Source organism: Staurois parvus, unplaced genomic scaffold, assembly GCF_062004578.1.
Source record: "Staurois parvus isolate SC_StPar_1 unplaced genomic scaffold, SC_StPar_1.0 ptg000155l, whole genome shotgun sequence".
Lineage (NCBI taxonomy): Eukaryota > Metazoa > Chordata > Amphibia > Anura > Ranidae > Staurois > Staurois parvus.
Window position 1 is genome coordinate 16,109,228 of NW_028317951.1, and position 25,276 is coordinate 16,134,503.

Here is a 25,276-nt window from a genome sequence, read left to right on the forward strand (position 1 = left end):
GGGTCATAAAGAATAATGGTTGTCCTTGGAGGAATCAAGGACCATGCAATCAATGCAGTGTTCTTTATGAGGCAGGTGAGGGGTTTATATTTGTAACATTTATGGGGAGAGTGAATTTGATTTATATATGTGCACCAATCTAGCACACATTTGATGTACGATAGTGGGTGCAGCTCCACAACTGAATGCAGTTTTGCACCTACCAGTATGTTCCACAATAAATGTTTGTCAGTATATACTGTAAGTAGGAACTGCCTTTCACCATAGAGGTGAATGAAGGCTCTACTGAATCCACTCATAACAAAGCAAACAGATCCAAGTTGAAGTTTGGTTCCTGTATGACACAAGTTTAGATGTTTTCTGCATGGCCACTGGATGTTAAACAATATTGAAGACCAGGGTCCCTTCATTTGTGTTCAGAAATTGACTCCACATCTATATCTGTAACACACATCCTTTATTGAATTAAGACATTTCTAACACAATCAGCTTACCCACAGCTGGTCATCCATTCCTGGGGGATTCTTTTTGATAAATGCTCCATAGTAAGTGGCAATGTTCCTGTGATGGGAATATTTCTTGAGCATATTAATCTCCTGCTTGATCTCCTCTTCTTCATCCTAGAATCAAGTATCAGATGTGACAGAGAAACTATGCCCCATGTATTTACACAGACATCCATTGAAAAGGGAGATGTATTAACACATGCCGAAATTCTATTACATACGGGTCAAAAATCCTGTCTGTAACATCAGATTTCCAGTATGACCTGAAGATGCAGCTAACTATGAAAACGCGTTACTGAAGCTTAGTCCAACAGCACCCTGCAGCATTCTATTGATTTCAAATCTATACTGCTCGTGGAAACTAATATTACAATTTTCAGTACAGGTACATCTAGAGCTCAATATAAAAATACATTTAATTCATATTTAAACACAAGTATTTAATACTTATTTAAATAAAAAATGAACAGATTCAATGGTGAGATTTGCTCTGATAGCAGTTTCCCCATCCATTGCTGTTTATTGTAATAATCAGAATGATTGGAACAAAATGATAAAAATTTTGTTTGGGTACAGTGTTGCATGACCAAGCGATTGGCATTCAAACTGTTAGAGCACTGACAGCTAAAAAATGGCCTGGGCAGGAAGGGGGTCAAAGTGCCTGGAATTGAATTGGTTAAATAATAATATTGCCTCAGAGACCACTTTACATTGGCTATTGCATTTTTATGAATCAGAGATAATTTTCCCATCTATATAATTGTCTGTATAATTGTGTTTTTGTGAGCTGCGTACATTAGTTTCATTTTTACCATTTCTACTAATGTTTCTAAATTTGCCTTTAAAGTGAATCTTCTCATCCTATACATGCTAAAGTATTTCCATATTCCAAACATGTAGTAAAAGCACTTTAAAACAAGCTCTCATTCACCTCTGTAGTTATAGGCATTGTGAAGAAAATAATCAAAGTTCACTGAAGAGGCACATAAATTTCAGCAAAATTTCTAAGAAAAGCAGAATTTTGGCAGCCTGTCAGAATTCTAATGTAAACACACAGCAGGTGTTTATAAACTTTTAGAAACAAAGTATATTTTGTATTCTTTGTGGATGTCAGAATGAATATTTCACACTATATGCAACTAGAGAGGTTAGTGAGGGTTTGTTTTAAAAGCTCTTAGGCCCCATTCACACCAGTGCGAACCTTGAAGCTCCAAAACGCTCAGGGGGAAAAAAAAATCAATATTACTCTATGGAGATGGTTCACATCTCCACTCCAAGTCGCCTGAAGCAGAATGCCTGAAGCTCAAAAAAAATTTGGAGCTACTTTTGTAGCTGAAATTGAGATTTGCACATTTTTGGTGTTTTTATTCCCATAGAAAACAATAGAAACACACGATTGGCATGTTTTTGCAAGCTTTGCATGTTTTAATGTGAATTTTGCATGATTTTCTGCTCAAATGAAAAAATGTAAAAGAAAAATAGCAAAAACATATGAATAAATACATGTAAAATAAATAAATACACCTATAAATAAAAAATCATGACAAATAAATAATTAACCTCTAACCTTAATAATAAGCAACCAAACAAAAAATACATTATTATTATTTATAATAATAATATTACATTATTGGTATTATTATTTTATTACTTTTTTAGATTTTAGAGGGTTAAGGTTATGGGTTAATTATTATTAATGTACTATTACAAGTATTTAGTTATGATTAGTTTTTATTTGTGCATTTATTTTACATGTATTTATTAATTTAATATTATTATTATTGTATTTTTTTGTTCAGGTTTAGGTAATTATTATTATGATTATTAATAGTAATAATAATATTTTTTATTGTTAATAATAATGTGTTTAATATTTTTTTTATGGGTTAGGCAGTTAAGGTTAGGGGTTAATTATTTATTTATTATTACATAGTATTTATTTATGATTATTTTATTTACTTGCGTATTTATTTTACATTTACTTATTCCCTTATAATAATAATAATAATGATTATTAATATTATTATCATCACTCTAACCCTAACAAAAAAATAAATAATAAGAAAAATACTATAAATAAATTAATAATAAGAAAATACTAAATAAAATACTAACCCGAACTCAAACCCAAACCCGTAATCCTAACCTAACCTTAACTCTAACCCTTACTCTAACAAAAAACAAAATAATAATAAATGAATAATGATAATAATAATAATTTAAAAAAAACTAAAAGCTGATGGAAAAACTAAAAAAAACTGAAAAAACTACAAACAAATGATGCAACAGATGATAATTTTCTCTATTGGCAAAAAAAACCCCGCAAAGCTCAAAAAACGACTAAAAACGCAGTATAAAAACACACAAAAACACGCGGTAAAATGTGCGCAAAAAACGCTGAAAAATGCTATACTAAGATGTGAATGGAGCCTTATTGCTTGTTAGGAATATCAATGCCCATTGTTTGAACTTTTAAGGTCAGCACCTGCCTTCTTTTTCTTTGCACATAGACAGCACTTTATAATTATAGTACTTCAGTCCCTGGGTGTATACCCTTTTCCTTATTCTTTACTGTTTCTTTGAGCCATATTATTTGACATAATTAAGTTTTATTTTGTATCAAAGATTGAGGATACTAATACTATTCTCTGTACAATATTAGAATAAAGCTTTGAAATTTGGATGTTGCATGATGGCCAAGGGGATTTTAAGCACTCCCATGACCCTAATGACTATGGACTGTTGTCCTGAAACACTCTCCATGCCAGTGTTTCATTTTCACATACTGTGATGAACATGTTTTCACCGGACCTCACAAGAGCGACTCTGGTACAGTCACAATGTTTCTGTGGAACGTTCATGCTAATAGGTTTATTTTGGAACAATTCAATGACCTCCACTTGGAACTTTCCAGATAAAGGAGGAAATGATAACAAAAACATCAATGTTTTAGTGGAATGTCAACTGATGTACTCCATTCAAAATATAATATTTTGGAACCAGCTTTTTACAAAGAATTTCAAAACTTCAGGTGCCTGAAGTAGACTTTCAGAAATATAGAATTCAGTGAAAGTCAGGTTAGCCTTTTTTTCTCGATCTTGTTGTAGTCTGCTTGCAAATAGGTGAAAGAGGTAAAAGTGTCTTTTTAGCCAACAGCTGCCACCGAAAACCCATGAGCTTGTAATTCCACAGGCTACATTAACCTCTAAAGTAAACAACAGCTGTATCGTAGATGGAGCGCTATCAGTAGGCAGCACATTTCATTGGACAAAATGAAGCATACTGTTCAATCTCTTCTGCCTGTGAGCAGGTACCTGGTGAAATGACTTTTCCTGATGAGATGTGTGTAATGAATGCATTGGGAGCTGGCTAGAGAGTTCTGGCATGTCAAAGAATACCCAAGCACATTTGAGTCAGCAATAGAATGTATACTCCAGCTTGTAGTACCTTTTAGAACCCAACAAAGTATAACGCAATTTGCTCCTGCAGGAGAATAAATTCGTTCTTGATCCCCCAAGAGGCAATCGAATATTCCCTGGATCAACCTTACCTATACAGTCAGGTCCATAAATATTGGGACATCGACACAATTCTAACATTTTTGGCTCTATACACCACCACAATTTGATTTGAAATGAAATAAACAAGATGTGCTTTAACTGACTGTCAGCTTTAATTTGAGGGTATTTACATCCAAATCAGGTGAACGGTGTAGGAATTACAACAGTTTGCATATGTGCCTCCCACTTGTTAAGGGACCAAAAGTAATGGGACAATTGGCTTCTCAGCTGTTCCATGGCCAGGTGTGTGTTATTCCCTCATTATCCCAATTACAATGAGCAGATAAAAGGTCCAGAGTTCATTTCAAGTGTGCTATTTGCATTTGGAATCTGTTGCTGTCAACTCTCAAGATGAGATCCAAAGAGCTGTCACTATCAGTGAAGCAAGCCATCATTAGGCTGAAAAAACAAAACAAACCCATCAGAGAGATAGCAAAAACATTAGGCGTGGCCAAAACAACTGTTTGGAACATTCTTAAAAAGAAGGAACGCACCGGTGAGCTCAGCAACACCAAAAGATCACGGAAAACAACTGTGGTAGATGACCGAATAATTCTTTCCCTGGTGAAGAAAACACCCCTCACAACAATTGGCCAGATCAAGAACACTCTCCAGGAGGTAGGTGTATGTGTGTCAAAGTCAACAATTAAGAGAAGGCTTCAACAGAGTGAATACAGAGTGATGGGTTCACCACAAGATGTAAACCATTGGTAAGCCTCAAAAACAGGAAGGCCAGATTAGAGTTTGCCAAACATCTAAAAAAGCCTTCACAGTTCTGGAACAACATCCTATGGACAGATGAGACCAAGATCAACTTGTACCAGAGTGATGGGAAGAGAAGAGTATGGAGAAGGAAAGGAACTGCTCATGATCCTAAAAATACCACCTCATCAGTGAAGCATGGTGGTGGTAGTGTCATGGCGTGGGCATGTATGGCTGCCAATGGAACTAGTTCTCTTGTATTTATTGATGATGTGACTGCTGACAAAAGCAGCAGGATGAATTCTGAAGTGTTTCGGGCAATATTATCTGCTCATATTCAGCCAAATGCTTCAGAACTCATAGGACGCCGCTTCACAATGCAGATGGACAATGACCCAAAGCATACTGCAAAAGCAACCAAAGAGTTTTTTAAGGGAAAGAAGTGAAATGTTATGCAATGGCCAAGTCAATCACCTGACCTGAATCTGATTGAGCATGCATTTCACTTGCTGAAGACAAAACTGAAGGGAAAATGCCCCAAGAACAAGCAGGAACTGAAGACAGTTGCAGTAGAGGCCTGGCAGAGCATCACCAGGGATGAAACCCAGCATCTGGTGATGTCTATGCGTTCCAGACTTCAGGCTGTAATTGACTGCAAAGGATTTGTAACCAAGTATTAAAAAGTGAAAGTTTGATTTATGATTATTATTCTGTCCCATTACTTTTTGTCCCTTAACAAGTGGGAGGCACATATGCAAACTGTTGTAATTCCTACACCGTTCACCTGATTTGGATGTAATTACCCTCAAAGTAAAGCTGCCAGTCTGCAGTTAAAGCACATCTTGTTCGTTTCATTTCAAATCCATTGTGGTGGTGTATAGAGCAAAAAATGTTAGAATTGTGTCGATGTCCCAATATTTATGGACCTGACTGTAAATGTCAGTATCTAGTTATATTCTGTGTATCCAAGAAAGAATCCAGGCCTTTTTTGAAACAATCCACTGAGCTGGCCAGAACCAACTCTTGAAGGAGTCTATTCCACATTTTTACAGCTCTTACTGTGAAGAAACCTTTCCATGTTTTGAGATTACATTTCTTTTCCTCCAGACCTAAAGAGTGCCCCCTTGTCCTCTGTGATGACCTCAGGCTGAATAACTCTACACCGAGTTCACTATATGAACCATTGATGTATTTATACATGTTGATCATATCCCCCCCTAATCTCCTCTTCTCAAGAGAGAATAAATTCAGTTCCTCTAATCTTTCCTCATAGCTGAGCTCCTCCTTGCCTCTTATCAGTTTGGTTGCCCTTCTCTGTACTTTCTCCAGTTCCCCAATGTTCTTTTTGTGAATTGGTGCCCAAAACTGAACTGCATATTCCAGATGAGGTCTTACTAATGATTTGTACAGGGGTAAAATTATATCTCTCTCTGGAGTCTATACCTCTTTTAACTACTTGCCAAACACGCTATAGCAAAATGATGGCTACAGCACAGTTGTCCAGTCCTGGGACACAGCTGATCACGTGATGTGGTAAAAGGCCTATAACAGTTGCCTTTTACCACGTGATTAGCTGTGTCCAATGACACAGCAGATCACCGGTAAATGCAATTGCCGGTTATCGGCTGCACTTTCCTCACCCTGTCACATTGTGAGAAAAGTACTGTCGATAACTGGCAATGGTCAGAGGACAGATCAGTACTGATGATCAGTGCTCTGGTGATCAGTGCCCAACAGTGCCACCCACAAATGCCCATTAATGCCACCCACCTGTGACCATCAGTGTCTAGAAGTGCCACCCACCTGTGCCCAGCAGTGCCCCCCATCAGTGCCCCCCATCAGTGCCGGCAGTCAATGTCGCCTATCAGTGCCCATCAGAGGTGCCTACTAGTGCCCATCATTGTTGCATATCAGTGCATCATCATCAGTGCCAGCTCATCAGTGCCGCCTATCAGTACCACCTATCAGTGCCCACCAGTGCTACCTATCAGTGTCCATCAATGCTGCCTATCAGTGTCCATTAGTGCTGCCTATCACTGAAGCCTCATCAACGCACATCAGTGAGGGAGAAAAATTACTTGTTTGCAAAATTTTATAATAGAAACAAAGAAAACCTTTTTACATTTTTTGCTCTTTTTTTGTTTATAGTGCAAAAAATAAAACACCCAGTGTTGGATTAAATACCACAAAAAGCAAGATTTATTATTGGAAAAAAAATGATAAAAAATTAATTTGGGTACAGTGTTGCATGACCGCACAATTGTCATTCAAAGTGCGACAGTGCTAAAAGCTGAAAATTGGCCTGGGCAGGAGGGGGGTAAAAGTGCCCTGTAGGCAAGTGGTTAATACAAGAGAGGATTTTGCTCGCTTTAGAAACCACAGCTTGGCATTGCATGCCATTATTAAGCTTGTGATCTACCACAACTCCCAGATCCTTCTCCACCATTGATTCCCCCCAGTTGTACCCCCCCTAGTATGTATGATGTATGCATATTCTTAGCCCCCAAGTGCATCACCTTACATTTATCAACATTAAACCTCATTTGCCACATAGTTGCCCAATTAAACAGTGCATTGAGGTCAGCTTGTAAATTGTAAACATCCTGTAAGGACGTTATTTCACTGCACAGCTTGGTGTCATCTGCAAAGACTGAAATGGGATTTTTAATCTCAGACCCTATATCGTTTATACATATATTAAAAAGTAAGGGTCCCAACACTGAACCCTTGGGGTACACCACTGACAACCCTACACCATTCAGAGTATGAATCATTAACCACTACTCTTTGAATACGATCTTTTAACCAGTTTTCTATCCATTTACATACAGCTTTTTCCAAGCCTGTAGACTTTACCTTACACATAAGCCGTCTGTGGGGAACTGATTTTGATATACAGTATACTATGTTCTATCAGGTTTACCCCATCTGCATGCCATGTCTTGGTAAGCCTCCAATGAACCCAGGAAATATTGACTAATCTAAACATGGAAGCATCCCACCTCATAGACCAGCTATGATTTGCCATTCCAACTGACAGCAAGTAGGAATGACAGTTCTGTAACTTGTATGTCAGGTAATGTAGTCTTCTGTACCAGTTATGTCACTGCAGCAATATTATATGGGCTTAAAGCCCAACTACAGCTAAATGTTTTTGAATAAGTGGAGAAAGCATAGAACCCCTTTCAGATTTTTATTATGACCCGTATCCCGATTCTTAAGATGGAAAAAAAACATCCTAGCTCTCTAAAGCTGGAGGGTAAAAGAAGTAGACATTACCCCTGTGACATCCATGACCTTGATGGCCGCCAGCTGCCCCGTTTTAACATGACGCCCCTGTAACAAAAGAGAAATATCATTACATAAAATTCAATTTATATAACGGACTCATTTCACTTTAAAGTAAGCATCTTTTTTGTTTGTCTGAATCATCACCTGAATTTAAGTTATGTATCACTGGCAACTTTGCAGTTACTTCTTTGATGGATTAGCCTTTGCTACATGGTATAAAATAAGCAGATTTGTTGACATTTTGACATAAAGGGAATTGAGTGCAGGGCCTTGTACAGATCAGTGAGTCAGCCACCGTTTTCTACATGACTAAGCACCATAAGGGTCATTTCTTTTATATCAACAACCACAAATCCAACCAATTAGAAGAACATAAAAAAACATCGCTTCCCACAGCCGTTTTCTCCTGAACTTTACTTTTTAACCCTTACAGCACAAGTGATCCCTTGATAAAAAAAAATGTATAACAATCATCAAATCTCCATGTACACCTCAGAAAATCTGGAAAATGAAGCTCACAGGGACCATATTATTTATACACATGCAGCTACAGGCCAAGTCATTAAAAAATCATATTTTTAGGATACTACAAGAGAACAGCAATCTGTATAGCTTCCAGCATTATACCAGCATTCATATGATCACCTAAAAAGATTTAAAGTAGATGTAAACCTTAACCGAATGACATTTAGCTAGCTATAGCACTGTCAATAAGTGCCATTCTTTGTTTTAAAGAAAGTTCATATTTTCACCCCTTGTTGCATCCCAGAACTGCTGATTTGACACAACTATATCACAAATAATTTGGACCAAGCTAGTGCTGTGGCATAGCTTGATGTCAGCAAAGAATTTGATACAGTTCCAGATAATGATCATACAAAAAAAAAGTACAACCTAGGACTTAAAGTGGTTGTAAAGGCTTCACGTTTTTTACCTTCATGCATTCTATGCAGCCCCCCCCTAACACTTACCCGAGTCCTATCCCGCTCCAGAGATGTCCACGAGAGCCTCAGTCAATTGGCTCCCTCTGCTGTCATCACAGCCAGTGAGCCACTCAGGAGAGGGAGGGGGCAGGGCGAGCCACAGTTCTATGTGTGAATGGACACACAGAGCTTTGGCTCAGGAACATGCCTGCTCAGGTGCCCCCAGAGCAAGCTGCTTGCTGTGGGGGCACCTGACAGGAGGGAGGACCCAGGAGAACCAGCAAGGGAAGAGGAGGATCCGGGCTACCCTGTGCAAAACTACTGCACACAGCAGGTATGTCATGTTTGTTATTAAAAAAACAAAACAAAAAAAAAACAAGACTTTAGTATCACTTTAACCCTTGGGTGGTTCAGTAAATACATATTTGCCGAAGGGATAGCTATTAGAATGTGGTAGTAAATGGGGTGTATTCAGAACACAGTCTCTAGTGGTGCCCCACAAGGCACTGTAATAGGTCCTGTTCTATTTAATTTTAAAATGATAAAACTAAAGGTTTGGTAAGTATGTCTTTTGCTGATGACATAAAGGTGTGCACTAGGGTTGCACTGGGAGATTGGTCAAAGCAGTGGAAACTGCAGTTCACTGCTTCTAAATGAAAAAAAAATGCACTCAGGGAAGAGGAATCCTCTGGGTACAATATTGGGGCTACAGTGTTGGCCAGAGCTACAAAAGAAAAATATTTTGGGGTACTTATTTTTGAGGATTGCAAAGAGAGCAAATTGAGTGGCCTGGCAGTGGGGAAAGTGAATTAAGTTATGGGGTGCATCACCAGCAGAAGGGGTCACCAGCAGAAGGAAACATGTCCTGATTTCCCTCCATAGATCTTTATGTGGATGTCATTTAGAATATGGTGTCAAGTTGTGGAGATAACTTACAAAAAGATTTTGGTAAGACAGAATGAGTCCTGCAATTAGTAACAAAAATGGTGAAAGGTCTGTGGAATAAAGCATATCAAAAGTGATGGCTGTGTAAAAAAAGGGGCCATTGGAGCTTCCAGTGACCTTGAGTGGAGAAGCCAGGCACTGGTTGCCATAAAGGACTCTGACAGTAGAACTCAAATTCTCATGGAGATGAAGCCAAAGGGTGCCAATGGCAGCATGTTCATGAACATGGGGTCAGTGATAGACAAAATGATGTGCTGAATGCACTTATGATGATGTAATTGTAATGATATGAGGATTAGATCCAAATTTGTGAGCAGTGTTGGGGGAAGGAGCTTGAGAAAGCTGTGGTGTCAACTGCAGAGGGAAGTAAACGTATCAATGTTTCAGGCTATGGTCAGAGATTTGACCCAGGAACTTTAAAAAAAAAAATCTTGCAAGGCTCAGGGTTTGATAAAGGGTCTAATAATATAGCACCACAAGTTGTGGTGAGTTCAGCAATGGAAAACCTGGAATGCAGGATCACCAGAAACCAAAAGGAGTGCACACTGCACCTTTTGGCTCCTGTGGCTGAGCTGATTCCCCGCCAGGATCACAGTAGAACTGCCCCAATGGATGGATGGAGCTACAGGATTAGATCCGGAGCAGTCAGTAGACCACTGCACCCCCAGATGTGTGATAATAACAAATGCGCATTAATATTTTCTGTCTGGTGAGTGTACATCCGTCCCAAGGGTGGATTGCTTTCATGAATTTCTGCACATCTGTTCTTCATGAATAATTGCACGTTTGCACTTGGGCACTTGGAATAATTACCCTTCCATAAAGGACATTATATTAGCAGTTTTTACTGCCCACTGAAGTACTTTTACAGTTGTCACATATTGATGCACATAGTTGCACTTTTGATGCACTTTATTGATTTATGTTAGGTATGTTATATGCGTTTATAGCGCTGCACTTATATCTTTTAAGTTGATTTTGGGAGTGTTGCCGATATCCAGAGTGCTAGCAGCTATTTTTAGATAATTAATTCTACTATTTTAATATTTATATATTTCATAATTTAATTTGCGCTCGCTTATATACTATTTAAATGGAAAACCTACATTGCAGAACGGATAGATACTGTAGGGAGTAAAGCTCATCACATTGCAGTTGCTATTAGTAAGAAGGTCTCTCATAAGAAAGATGTAGTGGGTCAATAGATATCTAGGTAGAATCCACACTGCTACCATAGTCTTAGTAATATGTCTACAGATTAACCAGATAGTTAGAATAGATGTTTTAGGAGATGATGGGACATACAGTAGTAAGTGGATAAGGGTCTATGTATGTGCAGGATGTTGAAAAGTCCCTGTAATCTTCCCTAAGGATGGAAGCTGCCGCCTGTCCTGCATGTAGGCTGCCTTATTTATTGTACCTGCAGCCTCTTTGGGCTGCAAGCAGGCAGTTTAAATAGGGCTCCATTCACACTGGGTATTTTGATAACTCTGGTAACGTTATCTGTGTAAAAAATGATGTAGCACTTACAAGTCTTATAAGCTTCTTCTTTCTTCTAAGCACAGATATAGTCATGGGAATATATTTTTTTGCACTTTAGGTAGTTTTGTGATCTCATTTAGATCTGTTGTTTGGGAGAATAGTGTGGTCACTGGAGTTTTATTTCATCATCTTTAATAAGTTTCTTGATCACTTTGTTTCACTCCATTGCTTGATCCCTGTGTGACCAATACGTTTATATAGGAATACAACCCACAGGTTGCACATATATTTATATTTGTCACTTTTTGATTATAATCACTGAGTGTGTCTGTGTGGGATCACTTATATACACTATATTTATTGTTTATGCATTATTCATTTTGTGTAAGCGCTACATCATTTTTTATTTTATTTTATTTGCTGTACAGATCTATGGGTATATGATTGGATGTTGGCAGCTGCACTTAGTTTAGCTTTTTTTAGTTAGTAGGCAGAAGAGCAGGAGGTCTCACCCTTAATTCATGTTATCTGTGTAAAGTCATGTTAAAAACGTAAGCTTTTCAGCTTTTTTTAAGTGTTTTTTCATTAGCGTTTAGCAGAGTTTTTCTGTTTGCATTTTTTTTGTTTTTTAGCGGGTTTTTTTGCCAAAAAAAAAATTTTTTTAGAATGTCCAAAAATGCTGGTTTGTGGTGTTTTACTGCTTTTTGGAGCATTAGAGTTTTTTTTACAGCAAAAAAACTCCTCTAGAAACCCACTAGTCCTGTTTTTTTTTTCCAGCCAAAAAACATCTCTGCCAAAAAAATGTTGATTACAGTCTATGTGTGCATGGACACATAAGATAACATGCTGGGGGGTTTACTAGCTGTAGAAAAAAATGTCAAAAGTCAAAAACAGCAGCTACAAAAACATCCAGTGTGCATGAGGACTAATGAATGCAGACGCAGCAGCTGCAGGAACACGTCATAATCTGACATCTGTATGGTGCCAAGCACAGACAGCGTGCATTCAGACACAGATTTCCCCTCACTGGGGGACAAATACAGTAATAAAGCCTATATCAGGACTATAACCTTTACCCACACTATCAGAAAATGTTTTATTGTTGTGTCTCTGTTGTAGAGATTTCTCTACTGTATATTTCATGCTTTTCTGAGACTCCTCGACAAGAAATGAGGAGGAATTTTCCAAAGAGACATATAGCAATAAAAAGGTTCTAACATGTGCCCACTCTATCCAAAACTAAAAAATGCTTTGACGGGAGCTGAATCTTTAACATATTAAAGAAAATATTTACATTCCTTTTAAAGAAACTTTGCGCACTTTGCCTGTTCAGGTTTTGAAGGCTCGCACACTGATACTTCACCATGCAACCCCATCCCCTCTGTTCTGTCCATCTGATGGACTTTTGGGTATGAGGGAGTTTGTGACTTTCTACCCTTCTCCTAGCATGCAGTACACATAGTAGACAATCACTGACCGGTGTCTTGGAGGGGGAGAGAAGGTCATTAAACCTTTGTAATCTCAGACACATTTGAATGCTTGGCTTACACAGGGTTTAGATCTAGGGCTCTGACAGACTATTGAAAAGGAGGCGGTCTGCATAAGTTTCAAAGGGATAAAAGATCACATCACACAATATCGGATCCATGTTTCTAAGGGCTTTAAAATACGTAATTCCTGCAGGAGTAGCTTTAATCTCTGCAACATCATCTAAACACAAAGGTAAGAATGTCTGTGCTGCCATGAAGCAACTAATTCCGGCCTTGCGGTAGCATATGACAGCTTTAAGACTCATTTTAAATCCTACTGGGTAAAGCATACAGTTCATATATTCAGTCACTTAAATGTGATGTCTAAGGCAATTACATCACAGTACTCCCCAGTGGTATGGGCCTTCCTCTCTTTTGCCGCAGTCATGCATTGCACATACTGTAGGCATGTTTTATTGCACTTTGTCACACTACACAATAGGGCAGTCCATTCATTCCAAAGGACTGTTCTACATGCAGCAAAGTAGCTCATAGCCCTTTTTGAGCTTCACGCCATTTTGCACGTTTGGTGCACAAAATTTCACCACCACATACTGCATTTGGGGTGCCATTAACACAAAATGGCAACGCAAGCATAAAATTTTTTTTTTTTAAGTTTAGTGATTTTGCGCATGGTCACATGCTACTATATTGAGAATACAAATGTATCCTGTGCATCTTCTAAATGGTTCTAATATATACAACCAGGGGCGGACTGACCATTTGGAAACTTGGGCACTGCCCGAGGGCCCGGGGTCAGTAGGGGGCCCCATGAGATGCCCCTGGTACCTTTTTCATAGGCTTTTTTGAGTTTGGGCAAGGACACAGGGGCCCCATGATCCCCTATTGCCCGGGGGCCCCATGAGTTGTCAGTCCGCCCCTGTATACAACAGGATTAAAGCATAGTAAAACAATGTCCTCTCGCATTACACAATAATCACTGTAGATCACTGTATATTTATAAAATATGTGAGTTGTGTAAAATGTATTCTTTCAAGCTCTATAGTGGTCTTTGCATGCCTCAATGCGACACTGACAAGCAAGACTGCCTGACTGTTGTTACACATATCCAGCCAATTCCTGTGACTGTATCTGAAAGGAATTTACAACACATCATTAAAACCAAAGCTTGATGCTGGTGATTAGCCTCATGCTTACGTTTCAACATTTCATAGCAGAGAAACGCCAGTTTTCCTAGATATGACACGAAACACACAATGTAGTGCTTTAAATAACAATGCTAGTTTGTTTTAATTTAAAAAAAAGTATATATATAAATAACCTATAATTTAAACCATATTAAAAAATAAATAAAAAGGTAAAACAAGCCATAAACAACTTGTCAAATGTCATTTTTAATCACTTTGCAGCTCTTGCTGTACTACGGTAAAGTGTGCTCTAGTTATAGCTATTCTTACAGTTCAGTATCATTTGTAGAGATCATGACTTTGCTTTCAGGAGGCCTGGTGCTCACACGGCTGGAAAACAAGTCTAACTTTTGGGGTCACGAGACTAACCCTGGCAGATTGAGTGACCAAGCACATGTTCATATTCTAATATTATCCCAAATGTCCTTGATTGTTATTTAACACTAAACCACCACCTAACACCTATGTTTTCCATACTTTAACTCCTAATATAGCCCTAAAGTAAAATTAAGGTTCAGTTTTTTTGTGTTAAAATAAAAAATATCTCTTACTTACCTACTCTGTGCAATGGTTTTACCCAGAGCAGCCCTGATCCTCCTCTTCTTGGGTCCCCCGCCGACACTCCTGGCTCCTCCCCTCCTCTGCGCACCCCCATAGCAGGCCACCTGCTATGGAGGCACTCGTGTGCTTGCTCCCGAGCCAACTCTGTTTGACCATGAGACACACAGAGCAGGGCTTAGCCCCACACCCTGCTCCTTTGTCACTAGCTGTGATTGACAGCAGCTGTAGCCAATAACTTTGTATCTGAGCCAATGAGAAGGGAAAGAGCAGAGAGAACCTCAGCTCTCGTGCACATCGCTGGATGGAGATCAGGCTTAAGTAAGTACTTAGGGGAGGCTGGGGAAGAGCTGCATGCCAAAGGTTTTTTACCTTTCTGCATAGATTGCAGTAAGGTAAAATAACTTTCTGCCTTTACAACCACTTTAAACAAGCCCCTAACTCTAACCACCCCATCCCCCCAACATACCCAATAATCTGCTGCAATTCACTGTGAGCAGGCAAGTTTTGCATTGCAGAAGAAGCATTCGATGTCTCTGAGGCAATAAAATGCACCTACATGCCTGCTCTCAGCATTCCCTGGCACATAAACTGAGCTGTGCATAAGCAGCTCAGCTTACAGTGACCAGCTCAATCCCTGTGTCCTGCAATGATGGCCTCCTGCAGGAGTGACATCATCCCACGCAGAACAACTGAGATAGCCAAAAACTGGCACACAGATATTGTGCCACCGAGGGATGCAGCGTATAGCTGCCTTTACTCTGCATTAATATGTCAATTTCCTATGATTGTCCACTCCATCTATTAACCATAACGGAATTTTCTTTCCTGAAATACCTCAATAAGGAAAAAACCATATTATGGTCACTAGATGGCACTGACAATCATAAGAAATCAACATATTGAAGGCACTGTACACTTTCAAATGTGTTTGTTTTTTTAACTTGGTATTTATGTGATTAAATGCCCTGTGTTGTTTTTTGCCTTACTTTGTAATGATGGCCTCACATGTTGTGTCTGCAGTTTGTAGTGTCATAGCTCATCAATTCCACTATGTTTCAGCTAACTGATCCCTATACATCAGAACTTTCTGTTCTGGGTCACTCAGCATCCAATACAAGCCATCCTTTCTGTGTTGCATCACAAATATGGGAGTGCTCAACATTGCATGAGTTCTGTGTATGTAAGAGTTCATTGCTGGCCATCAAACAAATCAGCAGCAAGATTTTTGCAGTTGACGCAAAGTATTGTGATTGCAGCATGTGAACACCCCCATCCACTGCCTATACAGCTTAAGGGGTGCAGCTGAGGATGAGCCAACTATGTTTTTTAATTTTTTTTAACACCCCTCAACCACAAGTTTACACAAGCCATAATGGAACTGCACTGACTTGAAAGTCCCACAATTACAGCCACATGGCATGTAGGTTTGACTATTTAGCAGCATATCAGTAGTTGAGACAGCAGTCTTAAGACATTAAAAACTATGGAAAAACAAAACTTTTTTCCCAAAACGCAGTGTATATCTGAACGTTGAAGTGAATATTATCTTGACAAGGAATCATTTACAACGGTATTGAACTCACAACCAAAAATGAAACCTATTTGAGCTGGCCAATAAACACATATCCTGTATTAGAGTGCCTCTACACTGGATGAGCACAAAGACACCTTATCGGGGGGGAGGTAGAGTTAGATGTACTAGCAGATTTAGATACACTAACAAATTGAAGCCAAACTCCAGCTAACACTTTAACCTCTCCTTCCAACCGCATGTCAAATCACTCACAAACACATGCAGGCTCCATCTTCGCAACATTGCCAAGATACGTACCTTCCTCACCCTTGACACCAGCAAACTTCTAGTACACTCCCTCATCATCTCACGCCTTGACTACTGTAATTCTCTTCTCACCGGCCTACCCAAGTGCAGGCTCTCCCCGCTCCAGACCATCCTGAACTCAGCGGCTAGACTCATCCACCTCACCACCCGCTCCACCTCTGCCACCCCCCTCTGCCTCTCCCTCCACTGGCTCCTGATTGCCCAACGCGTCAAATTTAAACTCCTAACCCTGACCTACAAAGCCGTTCACAACACTGCCCCTGACTACCTCACCAACCTGATCCCCAAGTACCGCCCTACCCGTACCCTTCGCTCCTCACAGGACCTCCTTCTATCCTGCTCCCTGGTCTCCTCCTCCCATGCACGACTGCAGGACTTCTCCAGGTCCTCCCCCATCCTCTGGAACTCACTGCCCCAATCCATCAGACTATCGCCTTCCCTCCTCACATTCAGGCGCTCCCTCAAAACCCATCTCTTCAGGGAAGCCTACCCCACCCTCACCTAACGGCCATTCTCCCTCTTTCCTCCCACCCCTCATTCCCCTCAGCCACTTCCTACTGTACCTTTACCCCCTCCCACCTAGATTGTAAGCTCGAAAGAGTAGGGCCCTCTTACCCCTCGTACGTTGTTTGTTGTTGTTGTACTGTGCCATGTATTGTCCCCCCTCTATTGTACAGCGCTGAGCAAACCCTTTGGCGCTATATAAACTCGTAGTAATAATAATAATAATAATAACACTTTATAAGCAGTTACAGCAACAGTTTTGTTCATTTTGGGATAAAGCTTTTACATTAATAAATAAAAGCTGATCATTGTAAGCACCCTTGTCATTGGTAAATGGTTTGTCGTAAACCTCTAAGTGATACGTCTACAGGACAGACCTACTGGCCAGATCACCAGGTGGAAAAAGGAAAGAATGACTATGAAAACTAATGCATCACCACATTTAAGAATTGGTAAGTTTCAGAATAACCAATATATATTCTGCTTTTGGTTTAATGCTACTTTAACTTTTCAAAAAGCCTAATGTCTAGTTTTAAAGTACACATGCACATAGGCAGCCATATTTGCTCTTTTTCAAAAATTTGTGCTTTACTTCTCTGATCTTGCAAAATAGGTACATGGGTTTAATTGGTTTTAAAACACTGTTCTCTAATGTTACCTTGCCAATCTTTAAACCCCAGCTCCAGTGTTCATTGCCATCCTTTTTTTCTATAAGTGGGCAGTTTGGCGTCAAAGACAGAAATAAAAACCTGACAGACATTTCAACTCTTCTTCACTCTTAAATGTTCGATTTAGGCTTTAAGGTTTGCTTTAACCCACTGCTTCCAAGCATATATTTATCCTCCAGTCTGTGGCCTTTGTATAATATGAGTGTCTCTGATCACAAATTGCACCAACTCAGCTCACCGTGGCAGCAGCTATGACTAAGGACATCACAAATGATTCTTCCCATGTTTCATTTATTAGACAACTGCTGCCATTGCCAGTTGACAAGAAATCAAGAAGGCACCATACTGTCACTGTTTCTGTGGTTCCAGCAGTTGTCGGCTTAAAAGCAGAGGTGCCAGCAAGGAACAGACTGGACAGACAACAGATGAATGAGGTGCTCTATAATCAGAAAATTGATTTGATGGTCTATAGCTGTTTTTATAATATGCAAATCAGTATTTAGATGAGGTTTATCCCTTGGCAGAGAATTCTGTTCGGGGATTAGAAATTAAAGCCAATATTACAAAACATGGATATGATACATCCTTGCCAAATATTACACAATCACAAGGAAATAAATGAACAGAAGGATTTATTGCTCAAAATAATATTCCTATGGTTTTGAGATAGTGTAGCCCATGCAAAGGTGTATTCCAGCAAGCTGGAGTTTGGGCTTAGGCCTCATGCACACTGATTGTCAAAAACACCACTTTTTAGGGTGTTTGATTTTTTATCTGCCGCTCTATGTTAGCCTATATGTCCATGCACACATAGGCATTTACTGTACATGTGTTTAAAGGCAGAAAAAAAACATCACTTGCATGTTCAGGAGAAGAGCATTTAGGCAGAAAAAATGCCCGACTCATCTAAACGCTTCTAAACACTAGGTGTGTTTAGCGCTTAAGTGTTCATTCATTTCAATTAGGAATACATCGACACCGGCTTTTTAAAATCGAGTGCGAGTACCGATACCTATTTTTGTCATGTGACTTTTTTAGACTAAATGAAAAATTATTACTGTTTCCTTATAGTTATGAAGAACTGTAACATAAAAGACATTGCCCTTGTGATTTAGTGGTAGCCCAGAAGTTTATGAATTTATATATTTTACAAATTAAATATTGCACTTCTTTAAATATTTAACTTCTTTTTTCACTACACTTATTTACTGTGCCTCTGCCCTGGTGGTGTACTTGTAGGGCAGCAAACATAAAATCAGTCATTGCCCTTGGATGCATTTATTTTTTACACATAACACCCAGCTCACCTGCATCTGCCCTGGAGTAGTGGTAGAGCACTTGCCAGAGCTTCTGTGGTCCGGATGTCACATGCCACACCGATTGCCATGTGTGACATCAGACATCCAGAAGTCACCCTCATGGGACGTCTTCCTGCGTCTTTCTCCATGCCCAAACATGTTTGCAAAACTTGGCTTTAGGTGAGATTTTTACGCTGCTTTTCTTTTTTCAGGATTAAAAGCATTCAGAAGAGTTGGGCTACTAAAACTTTCACAAAATAAAAGGCAGCTACATGTCTTTCTTCAGATACTAATGCCTATCTGATAGGGTGTTTTATTTCAGCAGTCATTTCACTCAGTCCCACAAAGCTCCAAAGCACTGTCTTTGAACTTATGGTCTGACATTTAAGCAGTGCATGTATCATCATGGTTAGGTGCACTACTTGTCTCAGACTACATATACCATGAGGCCTTAGACTGGTATTCTCTAATTTGTGTGTCTAATCACAGGGGATGGACCTAGCAAGCAAAGGACTTACAATGTACTGCACCTGTTATCAGCCAGCTAAGGCATGGACAGGATTGTATGGGCAGTGCCTTGTGTAAGACAGCTTGCTAGCATAATAGTACTAGCGCCGACATGTACTTCTGTGGTTGACTATAAGAATGTGCCATGGAGGGTGGCTACACTAACCCTACAGGGTGACCAGTTACGCCTAACGTAACCATCTGTACAAAAATATGTCCAATAGTGAGATTTTTTATACACAATATTTCCAAAAGAATTGGGACGCCTGCCTTTGCATGCACATGAACTATAATGGCATCCCAGTCTTAGTCCGTAGGCTTCAATATTGAGTTGGCCCACCCTTTGCAGCTATAACAACTTCAACCCTTCTGGGAAGGCTGTCCACAAGGTTTAGGAGTGTGTCTATGGGAATGTTTGACCATTCTTCCAGAGGCGCATTTGTGAGCTGAGGCACTGATGTCGGACGAGAGGGCCTGGCTCGCAGTCTCCACTCTAACTCATCCCAAAGGTGTTCTATTGGGTTGAGGTCAGGACTCTGTGCAGGCCAATCAAGATCCTCCACCCCCAAACTTGCTCATCCATGTATTTATGGACCTTGCTTTGTGCGCTGGTGTGCAGTCATGTTGGAACAGGAAGGGGCCATTCCCAAACTGTTCCCACAAAGTTGGGAGCATGAAATTGTCCAAAATATCTTGGTATGCTGATGCCTTAAGAGTTCCCTTCACTGGAACTAAGGGGCCAACACAAGCCCCTGAAAGACAACCCCACACCATAATCTCCCTTCCACCAAACTGTACACTTGGCAAAATGCAGTCAGGCTTGTACCGTTCTCCTGGCAACTGCCAAACCCAGACACGTCCATTGGACTGCTAGGCAGAGAAGTGTGATTCGTCACTCCAGCAAACACGTCTCCACTGCTCTAGAGTCCAGTGGTGGCGTGCTTTACACCACTGCATCTGATGCTTTGCATTGCACTTGGTGATGTAAGGCTTGGATGCAGCTGCCCGGTCATGGAAGCCCACTCCATGAAGCTCCCTATGCACTGTTATTGTGCTAATCTGAAGGCCACATGAAGTTTGGAGGTCTTTAGCTATTGACTCTGCAGACAGTTGGCGACTTTGTGCATTGTGCGCTTCAGCATGCACTGACCTCACGCTGTCATTTTACGTGGCCTACCACTTCGTGGCTGAGTTGCTCTTGTTCCCAGTTGCTTCCACTTTGTTATAATACCACTAACCGTTAATCATGGAATATTTAGTAGCAAGGAAATTTCATGGATGGACTTATTGCACAGGTGGTAACCTATCACGGTACCATACTTGAATTCACTGAGCTCCTGAGAGCAACTCATTCTTTCACAAATGTTTGTAGAAGCAGTCTGCATGCCTAGGTGCTTGATTTTATACACCTGTGGCCATGGAGGTGATTGGAACACGTGAATCCAATGATTTAGAGGGGTGACCAAATACTTCTGGCAATATAGTGTATATCTGTGCATAGGAGAAGGCAATGCCAACTACTTTGATTTTTCATATTTGAGTTTGGTTAAATCTCAGGGTATAGGTTATAGGTAAAGTAAAGGTTTCCATAGCCCTGAAGAAGAATAGTCTGATGGTATCAGTTTTTCAGGAGCTCAATCAGCATGCCTGAACCAATACAGTATTCACAGCATCTATACAATACTAGAACACATATTGCTACTCAACAAGTAGCTTACCTCCTACATTAAAAAGCTGTACCAAAATTAAATTTTTTAGTATTCTAGTGAATAGAAGGTAAAACCTTGTTGGCTGTTATAGGCAGCAGCCCTACCTTATTACTCCCGTTTTCCTTGCTCAAGCACCATAACTGTGATTGATGACCACATTTCCTTCATTTACAGTTTTTTTGTATTCTGTAAAATTGATCTCATGTGTTTGGAAAAAACATGTTTCAGCATAACTGTGACTTAGAAATGCCAGATTTGGTAAGATTGTAAAGCTTAAAGAATCATTATGATCTAGTCATAAATCATCAACATGTCGCCGAGGTAAATAATTCAAAACAATCCCACTCAATTGAGCTTGGAACAAGGCTCTACGATGTCATCATTTTTGATTCTGCAAATTTACATTGAGAAATATTCATGTATGAACATAAAAGGTTTAGCCATGTCATAGTTGTCATGGCTACCATACTGACTTTTTCCTCCCTGCACGGTTATATGCAAGATACTCCACAAGTGTTCCCTGTTCAGTCTATGATTACAGTCTTTACTAAATCACCATTTCAGCACTAATAATGTAACCTGATGAGAAGAAGAAGAACACTTTTGTGTGCTTTTGCTATCACCATAGTAGTTGGATAATTAGATTCAATTAAAGTGAATAGATTAACCCCGTATGAGGTGCTGAATTTTATTTCACAGTAAAGCAACATTCTACATAGCCGTCTGCCAAAGAATGAGTTAAAAGTAGGTTTAAAAGAAAAAAAAATCCATCTCCTTCTTCATCAAATTAGAATTCATATGCAAATGATATTGCAATCATTAGAAGTAGGTTTCCAAATGTTTCCACAGTGACTTTTCATAAAATCAAACAAATAATGTATGTCTGTTGCATTACAAGGGGCTTTATGGACTATTGTGCGATAGCATATATAGAGTTCTATGCTAATGATGTTTTCCATGGAAATAACATCACATTTAAGAACATAGAGTGGAAATGATTAAATCAGAACTAAAGTTCTGCTGTAACTCACTGTGAGCAGACATGGTTTTTATTGAAGGAAAGACATGCAATGTCTATGATGCAATAAACTACATCTACCTTACTGGTCACAGCACATGCGCAGCTCAGATTACAGTGGCTAGCCCAATCCTGCGTGTCAGGATGACCAGTTCCTGTGCATGAGCTAGAATGACATCATACAGCGCCGACCAATGAAGAGGCCCGATAAACGGCACACTGGAGAAGATGCCAGTGCCGAAAGGATTGTTGGAAAGGTTCTTTGCCTTTAGTTTTGCTTTAAAACTGGAGAAGACAAACTCTGGAGTAACTATCCACAACAAGCAATCATCTTCTAGCTTTATTTTTCAAAACTTAGAGTGGAACTTAACAAACCAATTTAACTGTTTCCCAAAACAGCTAAAGATAAGTGTGGGATATGAAAAAATAAACATCTGTACTCACCTAGAAGGCTGCAGCACCCATCCAATGCTGCAGCTGTCCCCCTTGCTGACTCCAAGACCAAGAACGGAGTGATCACATGACTGCTGAGTGCCCAGTTTTTGCACTTCAGTGAGCAAAGACTGGTGACTGTCAGACACAGGCTCTCCGTTCTGCCCCTCCAATGCTCACTGGAGCGCTGGTCTGCACAGGGGGCAGAAGTGACTTGCTCAGTCTCTCAGTGACATGCTAAGAGGCTGAGACAACTGCCAGTCAGGCATCTGGATGGATCTCAACATGATTGATGGGATCCCTGAAGAGCCTGGACCAGCTCTGCGATGGCAACATCAACAGGCTTTAGCTGTCGGCTGCATCAAGGTCACAGGAGTGCAGAACTAAGTGCGGACCCTTAGGAGACGCATGTGCTCCTTGCTGTGAAGGCCATTTATAGATTGGGGCAATGGCCATTTTTTGTATTGCTGATATGCTGGTGAGGAGGTGCACTGGACACCTTGGCTGCCATTGTGGTATATGCTGGGTGTCCAGTGTGTCCCTGTACCTTTAACCATTAGCCGCCTGGCCTATAGCAGTTTGGCGGCGGCAAAAATGCTTCACCATTCTGGGTGCACGCCATTTGGCGTGCTCCCGCACATGCACAGTTCACGCGGTTGCATTGCTGCGCAGCGGCGTGATCTATCACCGGCCGTGTACCTCGGACACGGCCGATGACAGATCTGAGTACCGGCCTCCGTTGCCGGTGCCATGTGACCTGCTGTGACCAATCACAGCAGGTCACATGACAGTTGTATACAATGGATGGCTTCATTCATGCCATCCATTGTATACTAGTGCCTAGCTGTGAATGGTCACAGCAGGTCACATGCACATGTCATGTGATTAGCTGTGGCCAAATCACAGCTAAGCACAAAAAAAAACAAAACAAAAAAAACCAGAATGAATCGATTTAATTCTGGTAAATGCTTGCTTATAGCAAAGTAATTCTTTGCTATAAGCAAATTGTGTAAAAAAAAAAAAAAAAATACTGATCACTTCCCCAAAGTTTTACAGTGTTACTATGGTAACATTGTACTACTTTGGTGATAGTAAAATATGAAAAAAAAATCTTAAATAAAATAAAAAAAAATGTAATAAAAAATTAAAAATAAGAAAAAAATTTAAAAAAATTAAAAAATATATATATATATTTTTTTTCATACTGTCACCAGTCAGTGTCCCTGTTCACCGCCATGCCAGTTATATGATGACGCTGTACTGCACTGGTGACAGTATGTAAAAAAAAAATAGTGAAAATAATTTTTTTAATTTTTTAATTTTCCGAAAAATTATGACAAAAAAATACAACTTCAAAAAACGCGCCATTCCTCTTATGAAGTACGTCTGACTGTCTACTCTGTAAAAAGGGGTCATTTGGGAGATATCTATACTGTTCTGACATTCTTGGACCTCAAGAAATTAGATTGGGTGTCAGTACTTCAGGATTGATCAATTTTCAGATCTATACCATAGTTTGTGAACTCTATAACTTTCCTACAAACTACAAAATACATCCTAATTTGGGTTATTTTCACCAAAGACCAATGTAGCAGAATACATCTTGGCCTAAATTTATGAAGAACAATTATTTATTTACAAACTTTTATAACAGAAACAAGGAAAAACGTGTTTTTTTTCAAAATTTTCGGTCTTTTTTTGTTAATTTAGCAGAAAATAAAAACCCCAGCGGTGATTAAATACCACCAAAAGAAAGCTCTAGTTGTGTGAAGAAAATGATAACATTTTAGTTTGGGTACAATGTTGTATGACTGCGCAATTGTCATTCAAAGTGTGAGAGCGCTGAAACGTGAAAAATGGCCTGAGCAGGAAGGGGGTAAAATTGCCCGGTATTGAAATGGTTAGGGAGGGATGGGGTCCCTCAGGCTCACCTGCCCTCAGTCTATCCATCATGAAATATGTGCTTCTACTACAGAGCAGCTTACACATGTATTTGCAAATGTGTGCTAACTAAATCCCTCTTTTTAACAAACTGTTAGACAGGACAAATCGGTTTGTTCGCAAGCTGGTCGGTAAGTTGAGCTGTGAATTTTTTTCTTTTATTGTTTGACATGCGTCACCCTTCCATGTGCTCCTTGCTGTGAAGGCCAGTTATAGATTGGGGCAGTGGCCACTTTTTGTATTGTTCATAGGAGAAGTATGGCCAAAAGATCTTTGCTCATACTTCTCCTTTACACTAAAAGCATGCATTGAATGAGAACTGTTACAGTTACTAGAGTGCTTATGTTAGCTCTCAACCGAACTGTCAAGCCATCAAAAGGCTAATATCGTAACTTATCACAAGTGCAGCACCATGGCAACTGCAGATCAAAAAAAGGTTGAGATGGCAGATTCATTGGCTTTAAATGATAGGAGGGTTTAGTTCCGCTTTAACTTACACAAGCTGAATAGAGAAGCTGACTTGCTGCCATGCATAGCTGCTCTAGTTTTGAAAAATCACCCATATTGTTTTTTAGTAATCCTAAAAAAACGATAGCCAAAACTATGTGTAAAAGGTACTTTATTGGTAAAGGCCAACTGTAAACTTTTTTGGGTCACCTTTAGCTGTTTTTATAGTTTTTGTTTATTAGCTGACTGGACCAGAACAGATTAA

At 39.7% G+C, this 25,276-nt stretch overlaps 1 protein-coding gene across 17 annotated transcripts in view; it reads right to left on the bottom strand.

The window, feature by feature from the left end:
• The window catches only part of TNIK (TRAF2 and NCK interacting kinase), a 389,337-nt gene that overhangs the window by 196,447 nt on the left and 167,614 nt on the right, over window positions 1-25,276 (bottom strand). For all 17 annotated transcript variants that reach the window (XM_089675505.1, XM_089675500.1, XM_089675502.1 and 14 more), the window contains exons 3-4: window positions 8,048-8,104; window positions 495-620 (exon numbers count right to left, since the gene is read on the bottom strand). In XM_089675505.1, coding sequence (XP_089531631.1) covers window positions 495-620; window positions 8,048-8,104 — 183 coding nt within the window. The remainder of the gene's footprint in view (window positions 1-494; window positions 621-8,047; window positions 8,105-25,276) is intronic.